Source organism: Phyllobates terribilis, unplaced genomic scaffold (genome assembly GCF_046119375.1).
Source record: "Phyllobates terribilis strain yellow unplaced genomic scaffold, ASM4611937v1 Scaffold_5__5_contigs__length_657084704, whole genome shotgun sequence".
In the NCBI taxonomy this organism is placed as follows: Eukaryota; Metazoa; Chordata; class Amphibia; order Anura; family Dendrobatidae; genus Phyllobates; species Phyllobates terribilis.
Genome location: NW_027362765.1, coordinates 601,221,121 through 601,246,448, shown reverse-complemented (window position 1 = coordinate 601,246,448; position 25,328 = coordinate 601,221,121). Strand labels below are relative to the sequence as shown.

General features: G+C 42.5%; 1 protein-coding gene across 1 annotated transcript in view; it reads right to left on the bottom strand.

Annotated features, from left to right (window-relative positions):
• The window catches only part of POLR3A (RNA polymerase III subunit A), a 104,682-nt gene that overhangs the window by 22,065 nt on the left and 57,289 nt on the right, over nucleotides 1-25,328 (bottom strand). Inside the window, exons 19-24 of the mRNA XM_073686033.1 lie at nucleotides 23,421-23,558; nucleotides 21,632-21,802; nucleotides 17,819-17,932; nucleotides 10,152-10,238; nucleotides 2,523-2,605; nucleotides 291-461 (exon numbers count right to left, since the gene is read on the bottom strand). Of these exons, the coding sequence (XP_073542134.1) occupies nucleotides 291-461; nucleotides 2,523-2,605; nucleotides 10,152-10,238; nucleotides 17,819-17,932; nucleotides 21,632-21,802; nucleotides 23,421-23,558 (764 nt within the window). The remainder of the gene's footprint in view (nucleotides 1-290; nucleotides 462-2,522; nucleotides 2,606-10,151; nucleotides 10,239-17,818; nucleotides 17,933-21,631; nucleotides 21,803-23,420; nucleotides 23,559-25,328) is intronic.

The window sequence follows — 25,328 nt, the reverse complement described above, 5'->3', positions numbered from 1 at the left end:
GAGACTGTCACAGCGGGCTGACTGATGGAATCTCATCTGCTTCTGTGGCCAGCAACAGACCGTGCAACATAAGTGCTATAGAAGGCAAGTGGTGCACGATTTTTTATGCATATCAGTTGCAAAAATTATTTTTGTCTCAAATTCAAGCATTTAGGAAAATAAAATGTTTCCCAAGGTGGACAACCCTATATTACAATAATTATTACAATGATATAATACTAACTACACACCGTCGCTCAGCTTCCCACCAGCCTCTAGAATTTCTGACAACGCTCATACTCATCACATACCTGATGTTCTTTGAAGCATTAATAATTTCTTTGATACGAGGCACACCCAAAGTGATGTTCATGGAGGCGACACCAGCAAAATGGAAGGTCTTCAGAGTCATCTGTGTTCCTGGTTCCCCGATACTTTGAGCACACAGGGCTCCTACTGCGGACCCTGGTTCCATCTGAGCTCTGGGAAAGTTGTAAAAAATAAAGCAGGAAATTAAATCACAAAAAAAAGATGATCAAACATTTTACCCCTCTAGAGCAGGGGTTCTCAAACTTTTTATTTTGGGACCTCCTCATTCAGACCAAGATTTTGTTTTTAGAGTGCTTGTAGATGTAAGCAGTGGAAGAACAGGAAAAATATTTAATATATTAAATACACATAACTATTGAATTTCTAAAATACAAGTTACAAGAGATTTATAACTTTCACATGGAATTTAGAATTTATTTTCTGTTTCCAAGTGGATTTGCACCCATAAGGTTAGTGCAAACATTTAACAATATTTGGTATTCGGCGGCTTCTACTCCAAGGGTGGGGAATTTTATCTGCCAAGGGCTATTTGGACATTTACACCATCCTTTGTGGGGAAGTACAAATCATATGCGAACTACATCCACAAAATAAGTGTGGACGCTGGCACTGGTGTCAGGATGTAATTTGTCATTGCACACGCCTCAGCATTTAGTACTGAACACAGCGTGTGCGTGCTCACAAAGCAAGCAGAAATTAATGGGCCAGCGGCCGTCAAAAAACAGCTGCCGGCCCAAGCACTGTGGCCCCCGGTAATCGGCCTGGGGGCCGGATAAAAGGTCATTGAGGGCTGTAAACGGCCCATGGCTCTGAGGTTCCCCACCTGTGTTCTACTCAGATACTGGCATTTTGCTGCTACACTTAAACAGGACACAGGAGGTTGTCCTTTAAATTACTTTAAAGAAATTGAACACAGATGATATAGTAATTTGCAATAAAGGAATGAATTAATGACTGCATTCCCATAAATGAGAGTGATAGTAATTTCATGGAGACAGATCATATTGTTCCACTTCTGCAAACACAGTTGCCTTAACAGATTGTCTTATTTAGCTGCAGACATAATATTAAACGTTGCTGCAGCTTTAATTTCCGATTTACTAAAACAGCCAAGTTTGTTTTGGGTGGAAATTCAGTTAAAAGGTACTAATACAGCATGTTTTTGCCATTTAATATGAGAGCAGCATAAAATAATCACTTAAGCCTAATTACAGGGATGTGTCACTTATTAGGCTGTGTGCTATAGTTTTACTACAATCAAGCAAAACCAGGAGCAAGGAAAAAGTACAGAAGTGGTGACGTGTTTCTATTATACTTTTCCTCTGATTGTGCCACTTCTGATTTTGGCTTATAAATACTGAGGTAAAATACTGACCATGTGAACGTGGCCTTAAAGGGAATCTATCGGCAGGTTTTTGCTACGCTATGTAATCTGGCAGGAGCATGAGGCAGAGATTGAGAACCCGATTCCGGAGCTGTATCACTTAGTTTACTGGGTGCAGCAGTTCCGATGGAGCCACAGTTTTCTCTGCTGCAGATCTAGCAGAGCATAGTTGTTAAGCTGCGTATAACCTTAAACACAGAGAGACAGAGAGCTGCTAATCAATGCTGGGGGCATGATTAGAGTAAAGGCCCCGTCACACTTAGAGACGCTGCAACGATCCCGACAACGATACGACCTGTCTGGGATCGTTGCTGCGTCGCTATGTGGTCGCTGGTGAGATCTTCCCAAAGATGCAGCAGCGATGCAGTGACCCGTAACGATCTGTATAACGATGCACGCCTATGTGTTTCTGTGTCCGAGTTGCCAACGAGGTCGTTTGTAAGGTGTCAAACACACCGATGCATGCTACCCAGTGGGACCTCAACGATCAAAGAAATGTCCAGACCATTCCGACACGACCAGCGATCTCACAGCAAGGGCCTGGTGACTCAGCAGCGATCTTGCTAGCGATCTCGCTTAGTGTGACGGGGCCTTAAAAAGCACAAGGAAACTTGTCCTATAGTGATTATCTCCTGCTGATAAAACAAGGATTGGATTTAAACAGCCTAGTAAGTGACACATAGCTGGAAACAGGCTCTCAGCCCGTCCATCATGGTGCTCTCAGATTTAATAAACTGCTGACAGATTCCCTTTAAAAAAAAAAATCAGCCCAGTGACCAGGTCCTGTCAATTTCTATGGAAGAAATCCCAAAAAGTAAGCTCATTACACCTCATGTACTTATCACGACACGTCTCCAAAAACTTTTCCAGCTGAGTTGGTGTAATCCTGTCCAGCTGGTACAAAACGCGTGGCTGTTAATAAAGTAAAAAAAAAAATAAGTCAGGGGTTATTCAGTATTTTACTTGTAATCAAGAAACAATTTTCTTACTCCCCTTCTGTTGACCTGAGGTCTCAAAAGTGACGCAATCATACAGTGTACAAATAGCTGGATTTTCTGGTATATGTGGAGTAAAGGTGTGTATTCTTTTGTTGTTTGGAAAACATTTTTGTTGGAAATACAATTTTTATAGGCTTTTTAAAGAGAGTCACCCTCAAAATGTCTATTAAACCAGCTTTACAGTAACTTTACAGTGGACGGAGCTCCAAGAATAAACATACTATTCCTGTATAACATGGTGGTACAGTGCCTAAGAAAATTACTTTAACTCTAATGTAAATGAGGTGGCTTAGGTGCGCTCTTGGTGTAACCAAGAGCTCAGTGCACCATTTCGCCCCCTTAATTTGCATTTTTTTGGTACTTCTGCTTCTGATTCACAGTACTCACTTACCAAGCACAAGCACTGAATGACCTCAGCCCACCTATCTGCGCAAGTGCACTGACACGTGTTCTCCTCCCTGGCATCTCTCTGGTGCTCACTACACCAATACAGCCAAAGTGTAGCAAGCAAGCAACTTCAGAGCAAAAGAGGGAGTAGAGGAAATGTTATACTTCATTCCATCTGCCCTCTCCTCCTCTCTGAAGCTGTAGGGTGTATCGGTGTATAGAGTTGTGGCAGCTCAAGCAGTGTCCGTGGAGCACTCGCAAGCGTTTTCATTCAAAAGTGGGGAAAGTCCCCAAAATGAAAACTTTAGATTCCTTAGAGTACAATGAGCCTTTGGCCACACCAAAGGTAAAAAGAAGACCCCTCATTTGCATTTGAATTAAAAGTAATTTTCTCAGGCAGGGTATCACTAAAGTGTACAGTGCTAGTATGAATTTTGACCCCTTTTCCCCCCCAGAGGGTGGTTTGCACGTTAATGACCAGGCCAATTTTTACAATTCAGACCACTGTCACTTTATGAGGTAATTACTCTGGAACGCTTCAACGGATCCCGCTGATTCAGAGATTGTTTTTTTATGACATATTGTACTTCATGATAGTGGTAAAATTTCTTCGATATCACTTGCGTTTATTTGTGAAAAAATTGGAAATTTGGCGAAAATTTTGAAAATTTAACAATTTTCAAAATTTGAATTTTTATTCCGCTAAATCAGAGAGATATGTTACACAAAATAGTTAATAAATAACATTTCACACATGTCTACTTTACATCAGCACAATTTTGGAACCAAAATTTTTTTTTTTATTAGTGCGCTATAAGGGTTAAAAGTTGACCAGCGATTTCTCATTTTTACAACAAAATTTACAAAAACATTATTTTTAGGGACCACATCACATTTGAAGTCACTTTGAGGGGCCTTTATGACAGCAAATACCCAAAAGTGACACCATTCTAAAAACTGCACCCCTCAAGGTGCTCAAAACCACATTCAAGAAGTTTATTAACCCTCCAGGTGCTTCAAAGGAATTTTTGGAATGGGGAAGAAAAAAAATGAACATTTAACTTTTTTCACAAAAATGTTACTTTAGACCCCAATTTTTTTATTTTTGCAGGGGTAACAGGAAAAAATGGACCCCAAAATTTGTTATGCAATTTCCCCTGAGTACGCAGATACCCTATACGTGGAGAAAAAACACTGTTTGGGCACACAGCAGGGAAGGAGCCATTTGACTTTTTGAATGTAAAAGTTGCTTGAATAATTAGCAGATGTGCCCATGATGTGCCTAAACAGTGGAAAACCACCACAAGTGACACCATTTTGGAAACTAGACCCCTGAGGTAACTTATCTAGATGTGTGGTAAGCACCCTTAACCCCCAGGTGCTTCACAGAAGTTTAGAATATGAAGCCGTGAAAATAAAAAAATCAAACTTTTTCCACAAAAATGATCTTTTTGCCCCAATTTTTTTAGTTTCACAAGGGTAAGAGGAGAAAATGGAACCTAAAAACTGTTGTGCAATTTCTCCTGAGTACGCCAATACCCCATATGTGGGGAAAATACACTGTTTGGGCACACGTCTTGGTTCAGAAAGGAAGGAGCACTGTGTGACTTTTTGAACACAAAATTGCCTGGAATCAAGAGCGGACACCATGTCGCATTTCGGGAGCCCCTGATGTGCCGAAATAGTGGAAACCCCCCACAAGTGACCCCATTTTGGACCCCTCAAGAATTTTATCAAGGGGTATAGTGTACATTTTGAACTCAAAGGTACGACAGAATTTGATAACATTAGGTCAACATATTGAATAAGTTGTCATTAGTCTTGAGCGCAAGTGCTCGCTACTTGAGTTTGCATCGGGTACTCGGGTATGCACCAAGTATCGCGGGTGCTCGAATGACATGCTCGAGTCCCCGCCCCGCATGTTTCACAGTTGTTAGACACCCAAAGAAAAAACATGCGGGGATCGCTCGTGCATGGCAGGCGATCCCAGCAACGTTTTTTTTCGCCGCAAAGCATATGGGGCAGAGACTCGAGCATGTCACTCGAGCACCCGCAAAACTCAGTGCATACCCGAGTACCCAATGCAAACTCAAGTAGCGAGCATTTGCCCTCAACACTGGTCGCCATATCGTCATCATTTTTTTTTTTCCTTACTTTTGAAAAAAACCCAACCCTAGCCCCAACCCTAATACAACCTCAACCCTAACCCTAACCCAACCCTAACCCTAGCCCAACCCTACAGTTTATTTTTTTACACCATTCCTCGCGTGGTATAAGTGATTAGACTACTTTATTCTTCGGGTCGATGTGATTACAGCAATATCAGATTCATATCGGGTTTTTATGATTGACAGCTGTCACACACTAAAAGACGCTTTTTTTGCAAAGACTAGCATCTGCATCACCATATTTTGAGAGCTATAATTTTTCCATATCTTGTGCGACGTTTTTCTTGGTACCATTTTCAGGCACGTGACATTTTTTGATCGCTTTCTATTCTGATTTTTGGGAGGCAGAATAAACAAAAACCAACAATTCAGGAATTGTTTGTTTGCGTTTTTTTTTATGCCGTTCCTAGTGTGGTAAAATTGATAAGGTAGCTTTATTCTTCGGGTCAGTACGTTTACAGCGGTACCGCATTTATATAGTTTTTTTTTTATGTTTTGCCGCTTTTACACAATAAAAACGATTTTCTAAAAAAAATTTTTTTGTACCGCTTTATTCTGAGAGCTTTAACTTTTTTTTTTCCGGACAATGGAGCTGTGTGGTGGCTTGTTTTTTGCGGGACAAGATGACGTTTTCAGCGGTACCATTTTTATTTACATTCGTCTTTTCGATTGCGTGTTATTCCATTTTTTGCTTGGCGGTATGATGATAAAGCATTTTTTTTTGCTTCGTTTTTTTTTTTTTTTTTTTACCGTGTTCACTAAAGGGGTTAACTAGTAGGACAGTTTTATAGGTCAGGTCGTTCCGGACACGGCGATACCAAATATGTGTACTTTTATTGGTTTATTTTATTTTTTTCATAATAAATAAATATTATGGGTTAAATATATTTTTATTTTTTGGGGATTGTTTTTTTCTTTTTTTTAATATATTTTTACAATTTTATTTTTTTCACTTTTCTACTTTTTTTTTTGTTTTTTTTTTACTTTTACACATTGTCCCACTATGGGACTTTCACTTTTTGCAGCCTGACCGGCTGCATGGCATAGAGAGCAGCAGCTCCCTTTGTCATGCAGCCTGTCAGCGCTTCACACAGGGGAGACATTACTTTGGTCGTGTACTGCACATGACCAAAGGAACGTCCTGCCTCCTGGTGACCCGGATGTTGTCATGACGACATCGGGTCGTCATGGCAACATCCGGAAGCCGCCGCAGACATCGCTGGACGCCGGCAGGAGAGGTGAGTATACATATCACCTCCCCTCTTGCCACCGCAATGCTGCGATCGACTTAGATCGCAGCATTGCGGGGGTTAATGTGCCGGGAGCGATGCGGGACCACTCCCAGCACATAGTCACAGCTGACACCCGGCGGCGATCGCCCCGCACCGCTTGTGTGCGGGCGCGATCGCAGCGCGTGTAATAATAAGTAGCTGGTCCAAAAGGCCCAGGGCGCAGCTACGTACTATTACTGATATGGTCGGAAAGGGTTTAAAAGGTCAAAGTTGACTATCACTGTAAAACTAGTTTAATATTCACTATGGGAGTGACAAACTACCTTTATGCCATTTCTTCATTCTAAGATGGACACAGGGAGAACATAGAAGCTCCAAAAATCAATCTAATGTTCCCATGTTGTGTTTTTGCCTATAAAAATGCAGCATTTTTCTGCCCCAGCAAAGAGAATGAGATTTCTCAAATCTCAATCACATGTTGCTTAATTTTTCCTTGCAGATTTGAAGCAGCTTCAGATCTACATCATGTCAATTCTTTCAGCATTTTTCAATCATTGTAGTGAATGGAGAAAAAATAAAAAAAATAAAAAAAACACGCAAAATGTGCATTTTTTTATGCAGCTTTCTTCCTGCCAAGAGAAACATTCTTGATGCAGAAATGCTTACTGTATTTTTCAAACTACAAGATGCACTTTTCCCCCAAAATTTTTTGCTGGAAAGTGGGGGGGGTGTCTTATTGTCCGGACGTACGGTCCTGTTGTGGATGGTGGCGGGTGTTGGGGGGAGGGGGGAGAGCAGCGGCGGAGGAGCGGGTCAGAGGAGGCAGGAGCCGCCGGCTGCAGCTAACACTCGATCCCCGCTGTTAAAGAAAATGAATATTCACTGCTGCCCACGACCACGGGCGTGCGGAGCACTGAATATTCATTTTCCTTAATAGCGCGCACAATGTCAGCCGCTGGGTGATTATGTGTGCCTGCCATTAAAGAGAATGAATATTTATAGCTCTCCACGCTCATGGGAGTGGGGGAAAATTAATATTCACTCGCTTTAATAGCGGGAACACGTAATCGCCCAGCAGCTTCCGGCGTCTGTGGCTGACACTGTGAGCGCTATTAATTAGAATGAATGTTCACTGCTCCCCATGCCCCAGTAGTCCGGGCGTGGGGAGCAGTGAATACTTCGACAGCTGATCTCGGCAGTGATGTCATGCGCTGCTTACACGCTGAAATCAGCTGCTGGGATCAGAATAGGACACAGCGCTGGAAAAGAGGGAAAGTCTCCATCCGTGCGTGCCAGGGATGGAGACGGTGGTGCCAAGCGTGCCAGGGATGGAGACGGTGGTGCCAAGCGTGCCAGGGATGGAGACGGTGGTGCCAAGCGTGCCAGGGATGGAGACGGTGGTGCCAAGCGTGCCAGGGATGGAGACGGTGGTGCCAAGCGTGCCAGGGATGGAGACGGTGGTGCCAAGCGTGCCAGGGATGGAGACGGTGGTGCCAAGCGTGCCAGGGAAAGAGACGGTGGTGCCAAGCGTGCCAGGGAAAGAGACGGTGGTGCCAAGCATACCAGGGAAAGAGACGGTGGTGCCAAGCATACCAGGGAAAGAGACGGTGGTGTCAAGCATACCAGGGAAAGAGATGGTGGTGTCAAGCATACCAGGGAAAGAGATGGTGGTGTCAAGCATACCAGGGAAAGAGATGGTGGTGTCAAGCATACCAGGGAAAGAGATGGTGGTGTCAAGCATACCAGGGAAAGAGATGGTGGTGTCAAGCATACCAGGGAAAGAGATGGTGGTGTCAAGCATACCAGGGAAAGAGATGGTGGTGTCAAGCATACCAGGGAAAGAGATGGTGGTGTCAAGCATACCAGGGAAAGAGATGGTGGTGTCAAGCATACCAGGGAAAGAGATGGTGGTGTCAAGCATACCAGGGAAAGAGATGGTGGTGTCAAGCATACCAGGGAAAGAGATGGTGGTGTCAAGCATACCAGGGAAAGAGATGGTGGTGTCAAGCATACCAGGGAAAGAGATGGTGGTGTCAAGCATACCAGGGAAAGAGATGGTGGTGTCAAGCATACCAGGGAAAGAGATGGTGGTGTCAAGCATACCAGGGAAAGAGATGGTGGTGTCAAGCATACCAGGGAAAGAGATGGTGGTGTCAAGCATACCAGGGAAAGAGATGGTGGTGTCAAGCATACCAGGGAAAGAGATGGTGGTGTCAAGCATACCAGGGAAAGAGATGGTGGTGTCAAGCATACCAGGGAAAGAGATGGTGGTGTCAAGCATACCAGGGAAAGAGATGGTGGTGTCAAGCATACCAGGGAAAGAGATGGTGGTGTCAAGCATACCAGGGAAAGAGATGGTGGTGTCAAGCATACCAGGGAAAGAGATGGTGGTGTCAAGCATACCAGGGAAAGGTATGGTGGTGTCAAGCATACCAGGGAAAGAGATGGTGGTGCCATGAATACCAGGGAAAGAGATGGTGGTGCCATGAATACCAGGGAAAGAGATGGTGGTGCCATGAATACCAGGGAAAGAGATGGTGGTGCCATGAATACCAGGGAAAGAGATGGTGGTGCCATGAATACCAGGGAAAGAGATGGTGGTGCCATGAATACCAGGGAAAGAGATGGTGGTGCCATGAATACCAGGGAAAGAGATGGTGGTGCCATGAATACCAGGGAAAGAGATGGTGGTGCCATGAATACCAGGGATGGAGATGGTGGTGCCATGAATACCAGGGATGGAGATGGTGGTGCCATGCGTGCCAGGGATGGAGATGGTGGTGCCATGCGTACCAGGATGGAGGACCTTGTATACCAGGATGGAGAGCCATGTATACCAGGATGGGGACATATATATACCAGGATGAGGATATTCGTACAGAATTGGGGGACATTACCCCTATATCAGTATCAGCACCAGACCCCTTCTCACATAACAGTGCATCATGACCACATTTTTCTATTTTCCTTCTCTAAAACCTAGGTGCGTCTGATGGTCCGGTGCGTCTTATCAGAAAAATACGGTAATCTGTGCACAAAACCTAAGCATGTTTCCTCCCACACTCCAATAACAAAGATAGGATAAATGTATTCCTAAGCAGGTAAGATTGAGCATGCTATATGAAATTAGATTGGGACCAGCGATTGATGTGAGAGCAGATGACGTCTGTACAGTGAGCAGGAAACAATGGTTCTATTTGAGCAGTAGGAAAAATGGCTAAGCCAACATAGAAAAGCAAAAAAAACAAGCAATGTCACTTGTTGGTCAGTGCATCTAAAGATGGTCATATACATAAGATAGCTCTTGGCTCAAAGTCTTTTCATCTGACAGCTGGCTTGGCCAACATCAAAAGTATACTCAGCCATGATGTAAATGCAGGCAAGACAGATACCAACCAGTGCCAGTCCCATTTTGTCAATTGTGCTGACAGATCACAATGTACCCTGCTACCAGTCAATCACAGCTGCTCAGTTTTCGGCTCTAGGGTAAAGAGCTTAGAAAGGAAAGGTTACCCACCCAGGATTTCTTCTGAAACAGTATCCCAGTGTTTCCAATCTCTAATACAGCGGTTCTCTTTGAATACTCAGGACTGCTCAGTATGCTAAGTTTACCCATAATGGACTTTAATCAGTAGTTTCTAAAATCTCTAAATATGGCTACAAGGCATTATACCTCCGTAGTTCCATTGTCATTGATCCCATATTTATCTCTGGTCTTCTTGATGCGATCTGAAACGGACTGTACAAACTTCCTAATTTCCTGTAAGAAAAGAAAAAAGATCAAAAAAGAAACTCAGTTTGAAATGAAAGTATAGTAAGATATTACAATTGTGCAAAGCATTGAACTCTTGGTGATTAAAGGACTGTCAGCACAGAATGACTGCTCTGTTTCCCTTAATATCCCCTATCCCTCCTCAGCTTTAATTGACAGCTCTGGCTTCATAGAGTCAGAGAATGGTGGAGATAGATGGAAAACATGCAGGTGGGAAGGTGTAGTTAAAGGTTTGGCTGCGCCACGATGCACAAAGCGTCTGTACTTGGCTTACACAGTTATTCTGTGCTGACAGAGTCCTTTTAACTAAATTAAAGCAGTAACATATTAAATAGTTTATAATTTCGGGAGACCACCATATTTAAAGTGGTTGTCCTCTTTCAGTTAAGTTTTGTCCCTGAGCACAGTATGGTATAAAATAACAAACCGTGCAATACTCCCCTTCCCCGGGTCCACCAGTGAGTCTCAGTCACGGATTCCATTGTGTGGCAGTGGCTGCGGCGCTGATGTCACGTTCACAGCATGGAAGCCAATCAGTGAGCTTAGCAGCTCTGTCAGTGTAGATGGCATGCCCTGCTTAGAGCCACTGATCAGCTGCAGTGCTATTGACGTGATGTCAGCGCTGCAGCCAATGACAGACAATGGGTGCAACAGCAATAGTGGACATGGGAAAGGAGATTGCAGCGTGGTATGTTTTTTTTATACCAAACTGTGCTCCGCAACTAAATTTAACTGTGAACAAGATGAGAGCGAGTGAAACAGCTCAGGAGATTTAGCTAACCCTCTGTCAGCGGTCTAAATGAATTCCAACACTGATTAGAAAGCAATGACTATATAAAGGATTCCCAATAATCCAAGGGTTATTCCCATGTCCTGAAGTAGGAGAGCGCCATTCCTCAACCAATCCTTCCTGGGAATCGGGCACTCCTGCTTGAGTGACAGTTCAGGCCAGTGGCACCATTGTGGCTTCCAATGCTGCCATATGAGGCAGCTCTACTTCTGCAACATTAGAAGTGCAGTGGCATTGAAGCTGACAAGGATCGGGAGCCAACAGTGCACTCCAGTGATCCTGGTCAGCTTCAGTGAAGAGCTTACAAGCTCTATAGAAAAGAGCTTGTAAGTACTGCACATATTCAGCCACCTCTGCTAGACAGCGGATGTTGCCTGTCTTCTAGGCAACCATTTCTAAACTGAAGAAATCAGAGAATATCTCAAAAATTTTAATAAACTGAAACTCTGAGTATAGTAATCTCTGAAGAATAAGACTTTAAGTTTGATTTTTGGTCCTTGACCTGTAGTACTTTTAAACTGAAGGGCACTGAACATATGAAATAAAGGGCTTTAAATATAAAACGTGAATAAACTATAAAAAAATATTGTAAAACATAGGGAGCAATAAGTAATGAGAGAGGGGACTGGTAAATCTGTCATGAAAATGTGAAGGAAACACAAGGCAACAATAGCATTGCACCCATAAGGCAGAACAAAGTCTGCATAGTATGCACTTGCAGCCTCTACTATGCAAACACATGTAAGATTTGAAAAAAAAATCATGCTTTATGAGTTGGACTTTTTTGCTGAGTATAGATTCAAAATCGGTCTTTTGGCAACTTCTGCATCTAAAAGCATTAGGTGCATTTATGTAGCCATCTCCCCTAATATGTCATCAACAGTAGACAACAGTATACAGTCAGTAGACCAAGGGAATGCTACAAAAATGTTTAAAGCGCACCTGTCAGCAGGATTGTGCTCAGTAAACTACATACACTGTCAGGTGGGCGACATTACACTGATTAATAGGATAGTTGGTTGATGAAATCAGTCCTGTGGTTCTTGTGTAATCATTACTTTCAGTTTGGAGAGAATGATATGCTTGTGCTTTGGGGCGGCCTGTGGCTATAGAGATCGAGGGCCATCAGAAGGTGAGTATAATGTATTTTTTTTTATTTAATTTTTTTTTTTTAACAGGTACTATGGTACCCGGGTCTGGATTATTATTGTGGAAAAATCCGCAGCACTACCAAATATCTTGCATAATCGCGGCGTTTTTCGCCGCCATAGACTTGCATTGAATTGCATAATATCCGCATCACTACATGTGCACATGCGGATATTATGCGATTCTATGTGCGGATGTTACCCGGGTTTGGAGAAGAGGAGACTCTCCTCCAGACCCGGGTACCATAGTATCTGTTAAAAAAAAAATGTAAATAAAAAAAAATACATTATACTTACCTTCTGATGGCCCTCGGTCTCTATAGCGATTTGTCCTGGCTTCCCGGCAGCTCGCGATTATCTAAAAGGACCTTCCATGACGTCATTTAGTCATGTGATGTATCAAGAGACCACTGACGTTGGCGGTCGCGTGACCCGTCACATGACTAAATGACGTCATGGAAGGTCCTTTCACACCACCGCGAGCCGCCGAAGACACCGGACGTGAGACCGAACGCAGCGGAGAAAAGACCCAGGGCCATCAGAAGGTAAGTATAATGTTTTTTTTTTTTTTTACCATTTTTAATCTTTTTGGTCACACTATATAAATCCATGCCGGTTGCATGGATTTATATAGTGTGACCAAGTTGTCAAGCACTTTTCCAAGTGATGCTAAAATCGCCTGGAAAGCGCTTGACAACCCGCATGCGGAAATGCAAGTGAGGAACGCTTCACATCCGCATGTCCCTGGCAGAAAAAAACGCATGTAAAAATCCAGAGCATTTCTGCATCGTGGGCACTTAGCCTAAAGATTACACAATAACCACTGACGGATTTCACCAACCATTGTATCACTTTAATCTTTGTAATGTCGTCCACTTGACAGTGTATGTGGTTTACTGAACGCAATCCTGCTGACAGTTGTGCTTTAAAAAACTCTGTTAAGATTATTTTGAAGCGACACAAAAACACAGTGTAGACAAACGTGGCCATGTTACAGAATGTGCGCACAGCATCCCCACAGTAGAGATTTCATTCCATGCTTCATTTACCTCATAAAAGTGAGTGAACCCTGTATCTGTAAGGGACTTCAAATAAAGGGTTTCATAAGTCTCATGGATCAAAAGAAAAATAACACCACCTTAAAAATGTTCATATTTTACCACAGGTTTGCACTGACCAAAGAAATAATAATAATAAAAAAAAAAGCTTGCAGGGGTTAACTTACATACAGGATGGGTGACAAGTTGATAATTTCTGGGAGTCCCAATGCAGAGACACACACTGATCTAGAGAGTCCCATGTTTGTATGTCACATGTACCAGATATGACCAAAGAAGTCTATTTGACACCTAGCGATCGGCAACAATTTTGTCAATCCATAATGGCTGCATGATGAAAAGTTCTGCAACTTTGATATATTGGGGCTGAATAAGCTGTGGCTTTACTTCTGCCAAAAAACTGTCTTTCATGCCTTGCATTACATTTATTATGCGTTTAGACATGTTTTTTCAACACGTGCGGCCTGCCTGAGAGTGGTTGGAGAAATGGTGTGGCCCACATGGTGATCCCCTGCATCAAAACGGAGCTGAAATTGGATCACAATTTGCTTATTAACTTTGCGGACCAAAGTAAGCCAACCAATGTCAGACTGGGGACATTAAGCCCACCAGAGCAATTGATATGATGGGCCCATCTTCCATCTATTGGTTGCAAACGCAAACCTTTTTCTTGCAAGATTGTCTTAAATCAGGATGGTCCCAATGTTCTCCACAGTGCTACATTCCTGCACTGCTAACATTTATCATAACACAGGATTACAGAACAAGAGCTGCAGATAATGGTCTGCATGTATTCGTATAAGATCAGCCGCACTCATAAATTTGTTTTAAATGATTATTTTTATTTCAAAATTAATTCACCACGGTGCCGGATATATTGTCAAATAACGAGGGGTAATGCGATAGGTGTTATATTTTGACCCAGGCAGGGTCTTTTTCAAGAATCGCTATGTCCAAAGAGCCAGGTACATGTGGGATAACGCGCTCTCAGCAATGGTATATAGCATCTGTAAGGGCGTAACGTATAACGCCAGGAGGAGACCGTGTATAAGCACAGCCAGCGCTATAGGAGTGACTGACTCTCATATTACGCCCCTACAGATGCTATACCATTGCTAGCAGCGCTGAGAGCGCGCTATCCCACATGTATCTGGCTCTTTGGACATAGCGATGTTTGAAAAAGACCCTGCCTGGGTCAAAACATAACACCTATCGCATTACCCATCGCTATTTGATAATATATCCAGCACTGTGGTGAATTAATTTTGAAATAAAAATAAGCAACATTTGAAACAAATTTGTTAGTGCAACTGATTATCTATATTGACTATTTGGATTTTCCAGTCCAGCCGACACCCATATACAGGTGCATCTCACTAAATTAGAATATCATCAAAAAGTTAATTTATTTCAGTTCTTCAATGCAAAAAGTGAAACTCATATATTATATAGAGTCATTACAAACAGAGTGATCCATTTCAAGTGTTTATTTCTGTTAATGTTGATGATTATGGCTTACAGCCAATGAAAACACAAAAGTCATTATCTCAGTAAATTAAAAGCATTAACAAAAACCACCTGCAAAGGCTTCCTAAGCATTTAAAAAGGTCCCTTAGTCTGTTTCAGTAGGCTCCACAATCATGGGGAAGACTGCTGACTTGACAGATGTTCAGAAGGCAGTCATTGACACACTCCACAAGGTCACAGAGTTCCAATTTTCATTTGGAAATTAAGGTCCCAGAGTCTGGAGGAAGAGTGGAGAGGCCACAATCCAAGCTGCTTGAGGTCTAGTGTGAAGTCTCCACAATCTGTGATGGTTTGGGGAGCAATGTCATCTGTTGGTGTAGGTCCACTGTGTTTTATCAAGACCAAAGTCAGCGCAGCCGTCTAACAGGAAATTGTAGAGCACTTCATGCTTCCCTCTGCCAACAAGCTTTTTGGAGATGGAAATTTCATTCTCCAGCAGGACTTGGCACCTGTCCACACTGCCAAAAGTACCAATACCTGGTTTACAAACAACAGTATCACTGTGCTTGATTGGCCAGCAAACTCGCCTGACCTTAACCCCATAGAGAATCTATGGGGTATTGTCAAGAGGAAGATGAGAGACACCAGACCCAACAATGCAGACGAGCTGAAGGCTGCTATCAAAGCAACCCGGGCTTCCATAACACCTCAGCAGTGCCACAGGCTGATCGCCTCCATGCCGCGCCGCATTGATGCAGTAATTGATGCAAAAGGAGCCCCGACCAAGTATTGAGTGCATTTACTGAACATACATTTCAGTAGGCCAACATTTCGGATTTTTAAAAACATTTTAAAGCTGTTGTTATAAAGTATTCTAATTTACTGAGATAATGACTTGTGTTTTCATTGGCTGTAAGCCATTATCATCAACATTAACACAAATAAACACTTGAAATAGATCACTCTGAAATGACTCTATATAATATGAGTTTCACTTTTTGTATTGAAGAACGGAAGTAAATTAACTTTTTGATGATATTCTAATTTAGTGAGATGCACCTGTACTTACCCTGAGTGCGCATCTTATTTTCTACATACTGTATTAGTATATGGACTCCGGCTAACCTACCTACATGCACTGTGATTGGTTTACTGGAGAGGGAAGGAAGCTAAGAGAAAGCTGAGACTACTTGGATTAGGCTCAACGCAAATTATTATTTTTAGACACCAAAAGGTTCCTATTTCTATTGGGGTTTTAGACCCTACACCACCAGTTCTAGTTTAAACAGTTAGTCTCATTTTCAAGGCATTCTCTGGGCAAATTATATTGTTACCCATCTTTAGGGTAGGTCATCAATATATTAGATTGGTGGAAGTCCAACACCTAGTACCCCTCACGTTGTTAGCCCCAGAAACCTTCCTGGCATACTCATCCACAGAGGGAGACTGAATTTGAGGGTTTTACACAGGGGACTTGAGGAAGGTACCCTGGAAAGTCCAAAAAGGTACAGTAACTACTGGTTAATTTGGCCAGTTAGACAAGTACCACCAAAGGGAAAAAAATATCTGCCTGGGGGTTTTAACTGGAGAAAAAGTTCAAGCGTTTGGAAAGAACTTAAGAAGTGTAGGGTAGGGTAGCCTCAGCAATGGAGAATCTCAAGCAGTGACCAGGTAAGCTCCCATATGAAAATCAACCGAGAGCGCTCTGATATCAGCATCTGAGTCAATGTACTGTCCTTTTACTTGCCAGGTATCTGCGCATCATCTGGAAGTAGCTGGTTGGAGACCAATGGAGGAAGACTCCAATCTGACCCTTTGTATGCTAAATGCCCTGAAAACTGCCTTTCTTGGTTGGCTAGATGTTTCAGGTTGCCCTTGACCTCTAAAGAGACCTTTCAAAGCTGTCCTCAGATCATACATGGAGGTGGTGTGAACTACCATTCTGGCATACCCAGACATTAGATCATTCACTATTCCTGACTAGTGACTGACTGGCCTCAAAACTGTTTAGTGTGATGCACCAATATAATTACCCCCCCCCAGCTAAAAAAAAATAAATAAAAAGGAAATGTGGCTGCAAGGCAAATGTAAGTAACAATATCAGTTACATTATCTTGAAAGATGGGATATTCTGCATAGGACAATTACTCTAATAATAAAGGGGCTGTGTGTGTAGCAGTATCAGTAACTGGACAGTGTAGACATTGCAGTTACCTGTTGGAAGGAAAAGTTGACTGCTGAAACCAAGAGGGAAGTGGACTGTTACATTTTGGCATCTGTGCCAAAAAACAGCTGGCCCACAATGGTACTATTACAGAGCCCCCAAAAAGGTGATATTTGTAGAAACTGTGTAGTCACCTAAGGAAGATGGTCCAGTAATTCTACACTAACCAGAAAGGATACATGGTTGCCTGAAGGGTTAAATAACTGTGTTAGAAAGACAATACAAGGAGTTGACAATTGTTTTTCACCAGGTAACTGAGTAATTTGGTTGATGCTTGCTAGAGTTAGTGCGAATCGAGTTGCCCGACCTGGTCCATCTGCCACAACAGTAAACTCTTGACATTGGACAGAAACCTCAAGGACAACCACTTACCATACATACGTTGCTCTTCATTTCATTAGCAGCCTGGTGCAACGCCACATGAGTGTAATGCCACAGTGATGAAGTCATGCCAAGCTAGCTAATCAACAGAGATGTGGATCTTAAGGCTCTCGTCCAACAGGAAGAATACTGTCATGGCAGATGGACCAGGTCAGGCAACTCAATAGCTCACGATATCTATGTAGCCACATCAGGCTCCTGATCCGGTGATCAAACAATTACTTCTCCCATAGACCTGCGCAATATGGCTGACCTCTGCCTTGTGCGTGCAATTACTGTGCAGATGTGTTCAATACAGACTCTAGCTATCTCTTGCTTGCAATAGCAGCACAGATGTGTTGGATATAGTGTCTGGCCACCTCGTGGTTGCAGTAGCAGCCGCCTTCCCCGGTTACAAAAGTAAGCACTTTTGTTAGATCACTTTATTTAACGTGAGATTTAATCACAGAAAAGGGTGAGGGTCTGTACCTGAGGACCCCAACAAATGACACAATCATTACCTGCAGATAAGAATCTTGACAGGATAAAAATTCCGTTTTCTTCAGTATTGACTCAGTTGTCAGAACAAGTTCATTTTTACTTAAGGCTGGTTCATCTGAGCAGGGAAACACTGCCTATGAGAGAAATAGGTCCCATGAACACAACAGTATGAGGCAGGGTTAGGATGAGAACATGGTTCTTAAATTCACACTCCGATTAAACCCAATGCAGCAGGATAGCAAACCTATTTAGCCGACTACCACATTCATTATGCCTAAAGGTGAACTTTACGTTCATGCAACTTTTCACAAAATAAGGACTGAAGACTAGCGCTATATCTGGCCATTGTGTGACTTGTATCCTGCATTCTCACCTGTTTTCACCCTGCAGGCTTTATTTCTTAAAGGGAATGTGTCACAATTCATATGTTTGTATAATTATTATGTAATCAATTATTTGTCATGTTTTAACATTGATTTACTATTATTCTTCTGCAGCCACTGGGGGCTGCCCTTTCATCTGCCGGTCTGAAAGTGTCTGAGCACGACACATACACAGCTAAAATACAGGGCATAGGAGACCGCGCTCGGTGTCCGACTGCATCTCCTATACTGTAACTGGCTGAGCTGTGAACTGGACACACTCCTGGGCCGTCCAGTTCTCAGCAGTGGGGGGAGCCAGCCGCCATTTTGTTGTTGTCTGAAGCGGTGCTCTGAGCTACAATTACCAAGTCACTGCTCACAGTGGTCTGCAGCTAGAGGTGATGGGAGGTCCAGGCTGCAGTGTTGACCAGAGCATCAGGGCGACGAGCAGCAAGCACAGGTCGGCACCCTGGGATAAGTAGTACAATGCCAGGCTTAGCGACCTGTACGCACTGCCACTGTCACCAGTGTTCAGAGTATAGCCTAGAAATCCTCATGGTACTGTAATCTGATCACTGACTCATATCTGCTATGTCCGCATAAAGCCTCATTCAGATATCTGTAATGCAGGCTTTATGATGACATAGCTGGGCCCTGTATCTAATCCCATCTTGTGTGACAGTCCGCTGAGCCCTGTATCTAATCCTATTCTGTGCGATACAATGAGCATCACACACATGGAGCAGATCCCACCCACTGTATGCGGAATGCGAGCTAGCGCTCCGCTGGGTTTTCATGGCAAATTTCAGCAACTGTTTCCCCTAGTGTTTAATCCCTTCACCCCGGGGCCATTTTCGGTTTTTGTTTTTTCCTCCCCTTCTTCCAAGAGCCATAACATTTTTATATTTCAGTCAACAAAGCCATATGAGGGCTTGTTTTTTGTGGGACGAGTTGGATTTGTTAATTATACTATTGATTTTTCCACATAGTATAGTGGAAAACGGGGAAAAAAATTCCAAGTGCGGTGAAATTGCAAAACAAGTGCAATTCCACAATTGTTTTTGGGGTTTTTTAATTTACCATATTCACGGATAAGGTAAAACTGACCTGGCAATGATTCCCCAGGTCAGTACAAGTATGCATATACAAAATAGGTATAGTTTATTTTTTGTTTAAGTGGTGAAAAAAAATTACAAAATTTGTAAGAAAAAGTGATGGGTGATGGCTTATTTTTTGTGCTCTGAGCTGACGATAGATATGACGTTTTGATTGCCTCTTATTGCAGTTTATTGACATGTTGAGGCAACCAAAAAAACGTAATTCTGGGGTTTCTATTTTTTCTCGTTTCGCCATTCACTAATCTGATTAATTTACTTTATATTTTGATAGACAGAACATTTCTGAATGCAGTGAAACTTTTTTTTTTCACTTTTTATTTAATAGTCCCTTTAGAAGACTTGAAGCTGCTATCGTCTGTGCTACGCAGAAATCACGATGTCCTATGAACGCAGGCCACGAGCCGGTATTTACAGGAGTATGATAATGACAAGCATCAGAAGATTCTCGGTGTCATGACAACTCATGAGGGGCACTCCGATGGGAGCGTGTAATGCCGCGAGCCACGGCACGTGTTTAATCTCGCTGTCAGATTCACAACGGGATTTAACAGGTTCACCCGCGGCTGTTAAAGTCACATGACAGCTGACTTGAATCAGCTGTCATGTGCGGGGAAAGATGCAAGGTCAGTGTCGGAGCCCACATTTGTCATATGTCGTGAAGGGGTTAAAAGTGAAAAATTTCAAACCTTTTTAAATTTTTTCAGATTTTATACAACTAAACAAATTTGTTTAAAAATGAATCAATTGTTTTAAAAAAAAAATTTTTTGATGACACATTCCCTTTAAAGGGAACCTGACAGCTCATACATGCAGCCTGAACCGTGGACTGCATGAATCAGGCCCTGGCTGTATAACCTCAGCCAAATATGTTTGACTCAAACTCTGCAACGTTTCAGAGAAAAACACTGTTTAAAAGTTATCAGGGACCGAGCCACGCTGGAGACTAGTCCAGCTTCTCACAGCCCACAGCCCTGGAGGGACAGGTCTCTCCTTACACGCACACACAGAGAGAGACCTGTAAGTTACTGGCAGCAGACGGGGAGAAGCTGTTGGAGACCCACATGTCCATTTCTCATGCGGCTTGGTCCCCGGCAGCTTTTAGACAATGTTTTTCTTTCAATCATACAGGCAGTGCCCGATACATGCTGCCCGTGGTTCAGCTATCAGGTTCACTTAAATGTGCAGATGACTGATCCGGAAGTAGGAGACTAGCTGCTCTGAACTCCCCATACACATCACAGCACACAGGGATGGATTCCTGCTTTTCGTTTCTTAGCAGACAGACAGACAGAAGCAGCAAGTAGAAAGTTATACAGCAGTGCTGATGGGTGTAAATATGGATCCAGCTCTGGGGGTGAGATAAGAAACTTGGTAGAATGCTCAACACAACCTTTCTGTGTCTTCCTCTGCTCCTGACTCCTTCTCCCCCATTCAGCAGGCAAGAGAAGAAGTGGCTCATGAATGGAGAAAAAAAGCGGAATTCTCTGATGAGATATATTACAATTTTTTTTTTTTTACATTCGCTTGTTCTATCGATTTATGCAAAGTTTGTTGAAAGTACAAATTAAAGGCTATGTCCATCTTTGCAACTTTCATTACTCAAATTAATTCAAAACTAAAAGCACCATTCAAGCATTTTTTTTTTATTGCAGAACTGGAGTGGTGCTTCTAATCCAATTTCCCTGCTCCTAGTCTTACCCACCGCTGTTTCCACCTTTCATCCCCACAGCTCCCCAGCAGTTTGTGACCTGCCGGATCGTTCGAGTGTTTGCTGGAGCGAGCCGGAAGTCACTTCTCATTGCAAGTCTATAAGAGTCTCGTTCTGGCTTTCATAGACGTACATGGAGAGCTTGTCACGGTTACCTCTGAACAGAAATTGCGGTCACAAGATGGCGCCGATAATGAGTTAAGACGGCGCTGATGAGTATAAAATAGGTGCAGGGACGTTAGATTAGAAGCACCACTCCAGTGTTACAATAAAAAAAAAAAAACCCTGGAGTGGTGCTTTCAAAAGAAGGCAACTAGTAAAAAGTTATAAACAAAATCTCTTGCTCTTCTTCTGTGGGTTGACCTGTGTATTTCCATGGCAAGGCTACAAACACACACAATGAAGCCTGATCCTGCAGTCTCACCCCAACGTAATGCTTAAATGCTATCAGTAGGTAACAAGAAGAAGGTGTCAGATTGAAGGTGGTTTAAATGCTAGATCAGACTTCAAAGTGGTTGTTTACCATGGAATAAAAAGTTATTAAGTAAACGTATGTGTGCAGAAGAGCTGAATAATAACACGCTATGGTATCTGTATTTAAGACTAGCTGATAAATTCAAGACTCAGATGAAAAACTTCTCCCACCTTTACATTGTCCAAGACCCTTTTAAATTCAAGAGGTTCATCCTTCCCTTCCATAGCTGCAGGGTCTAACCCATCTCCTCCATATATGAACTGAATGATATCACCAGTAGAGCTTCGGACTGTCAGGTCATACTGAGAGCAGAGGTCTTCAAGAGATTTCACAAGACGCCTCTGCAAAGTAGAAATCAATTTTAAAGTATCGTCCCAACAGCACCCCCCCCCCCCTTTTTTTTTTTTTTAAACTCTAAGACCCATGGGAATATTGCAACTGGAGAGTGCACAATCCTGTGCCCACAACTATATTTTCCTCATTTACAAATTGTAACCCTCCTAGCTCAGTTTAAAAGGAATGATTGCACAATGGGTGATCCAGCACATTAATGCCCACTTCTCCATTAACCCTTTCACAATATGATTCTGCTCATCAGTACAATTACGGCGATAACAAACATATCCAGCTTTTTAAATTATTTTAGTGGTGAATAAAAAAAACCCTGAAGTTTGCAAAAATGAAAGAAGAAAAATTTGGGGGAGGGGAGGAGGTGTTGTGTCGCAATTCTTCGAGTCCAGTAACGTTTTTATTTTTCGGTATATAGAGATGAGAGGCAGTTTATTTATTACGGGGTGAGACAAAGTTTTTATTGATACCATTTTGGGATAGATATAACGTTTTGATCACTTGTTACAGCATTTTTTTGTGGTATTACAGCGACCAAAAAAGAAAAAAAAAGTAATTTTGCTGTTCTTGATTTTTTTTTGGTTTACGTTGCTTACATATCGGGTTAATTACTTTAATATTTTGAAAGATCCGACTTTTCTGAACGTGGCAATTCCAAATATGTATATTTTTTTTACTATCTATTTTTAATGGGGGGAAAAGGGGCTTGATTTGAACTTATGTTTTTTTTTTTTTCATATTTTTAAAAACTTTTTCACTGTACTTGTTAGTCCCCTTAGGGGACTTAAAGCTGCGATCATCTGATCGCTTGTGCAATATATAGCGATGCCACAGCATCGCTGCATATAGCAAAAATCATGGTCTCCTCTGAAGCCCGGTCAGAGGCAGGGTTTCAAAGGAGCTCCGTATTGTCAAGCATGGGGGTCTTCAGCAGACCCATGGCTGTCATAGGAACCCATCGTCGACCTGCGATAACGTTACGGGCGCGATGATGGATGCATGGAATGACGCACCTGTGCTGATGCATGTTAAACGCCACTGTCAGCATATGGCAGTGGCATTTAACAGGTTAACAATCGCGGGTGGAGCGGATTGTTGGAGGCAGGTCTTGGCTCTAACACACAGCTCCACATAGCATAACACATAGCAACAAGCATGTATGCCAGAAGTCTAGTACACTTGGCTTGGTAAATTTCCCTCATTAAGTTTGAATTAATAAGACCTTATTCACACATCAGCGTTTTTGGTCAGTTTTTCAAGCTAAAACAAGTAGTGGCTGTGAAACGCAGAACAGGGGTGAATTATAATTTAGAAGTATAGTTTGGTTCCACTCCTGATTTTGGCTTTAAAACAATCACGAAACACTGATCTTGTTCATATAAATCCCCGCTCTTTCATACACTGATGAGACTGCCCACTGGACTCTTATACGTAAAAAACAGGAATTAAATTAAAGGGGATACGGAGTCTTTTCCCACAAATCTATATATCAATCTGCACTACAAAACCCCACGATCAGAAAAGCCCAAACCGGACGCCATGTTCAATGTGACAGGTTCTCTTGACGTCACCTGAAGAGGGGATATAGAATTGAGAATATCCAGACTATACCTGCATATAACCAGTCTCTGCTGTCTTCACAGCTGTGTCTACAAGACCTTCGCGTCCAGCCATGGTGTGGAAGAAGAATTCTGTGGGAGTCAGTCCAGAATAAAAGCTGTTTGCAACAAATCCTTTGGCGGCTGGTAGCTGTGAATATGTTGTAAAATGCAACTTAAAAATTCCAGTAATGCGCACAGTTAAATATTAGATATTATTCCATCATAGAATTTATAAATCATTATTGTCACACACTTTTTAGATGACCGCTCAACTGAGCAGTAAAATTGATGTAAAAAAAATGTATATTCTTTACTCATCACATTCATTAAGGACAAGAACTTGGGCTATAGCGGCTGCCACCATGAGTCTGACACTAAGTAGCTTAGTGTTTGCTCTGACGACGAGCTACACCCATCCTACAGGCACTAAGCTGAATAAGTTTTGTAGCTTGCAGTAAAAGTAGAGAAATACTAAGATAGTCGCCACAAATAAAAAAACAGATCATCCCAGATCTATTGGGAAAAATTCCCTGCTTGAGGACAGCGGATACAGCATGCAACAGGTACAAAATTGTGTGGCTGCTCTGTCCCCAAAGGAACGTCATCAGAAAAGGATTTTACAGCAGGTAACAAAAAAATAGTCATTTTTCTTGTCCGTGTCACTGTGTGGATACAGAGACCTTGAGATTTTCAAAAGCACTTCCCAGGGATGGGCAGAGAATGAAAGATCATGGACATAGCACCGCAGTCCCCGAGCCATATAATCTGGAGAGGCACTGCTGGATGGAAAGGAGAGTTCAACACCTGTACAGGCCATTTAACCTGATTAAAGAGAAATTAATGAATTAAAATGTAAATAAATAAAACAGTTGCAAAAATGAATACTTTTTTTGTGTTCTTTTAATTGGCAGGTGATTGGTGGAGTTCCGGATACTGCGACCCATGACGTTCACGCACAAAGCTCCTGAGAAGTGCACAACCCTGCCTAAGCGAGCACAGCGAGAGGAGTATGGATCTGATAAGAAGCATAGACTTGAAGTCGAGACGAGAAAGAATTAATTGGATTCTATTGGGTCAAAACTGCTATACACCCATGTGGAACAAAACCTTAGGAAATGCTGTGGCATGCCCAAGTTGCTTATTCAATCAAGCTCTGACTAGGCAAACGGATCAGAAGGGGAGCTATTCCCTGTATGCTATAGGAGAGCTAGTCCCTGCATGCCAAGGGAAAATGGGCTACAGAGGGCTTATGATATGAACCAGCAGGTTTTATGTGACACTTCCAAATCTGAAGCAGAACCACCATGGTTTCGGTAGAATAGAGTGGCCTGTGTCACCCTTGGGAGGAAGAGATCATTGCTGAAGAGTAACGAAAAGACTAGAGCAGAATATCCATACTTCTGAAAGAAAGGTGTTGCAAACTGGAAGACCATTAGGCTGTTTAAATGGTCCCCTTGCATAACAAATATTTAAGCTTTGTGGAGAGGTCATATTTGGTTTGACTTCAAGCAGAACTCCAACATTGCAAAGCAACATCCTAACCCAGCCTGGAGAATAAAACTTCATGGTGTCTACAGCTAGAGGACCCAAGAGTATATTGGTCTGGTGAGCAGCCTTACCTACCAGGAACTTTATCTGTAACTTTGTTAAGGTGTATGACATCCATCTTCTATCACGTGACAGAGGTTCACTTACTTGCCACCTTGGAGATATTAAGTGAATAGACGAATAGATTGACATTGGGACAGACCATGCCGATTCTATGCAATTTTACTATGGGACAGTATTGTCATAGTGGGCTGGACATACAAATTCTGTTCTATGGTGGAGAAAACATACATATTTTGTGCAAATTTTGTCTCCCGGCTACATGATTCGCTAGTGGGCACAATGTACAGAATCTATTCCTATGTTTCGA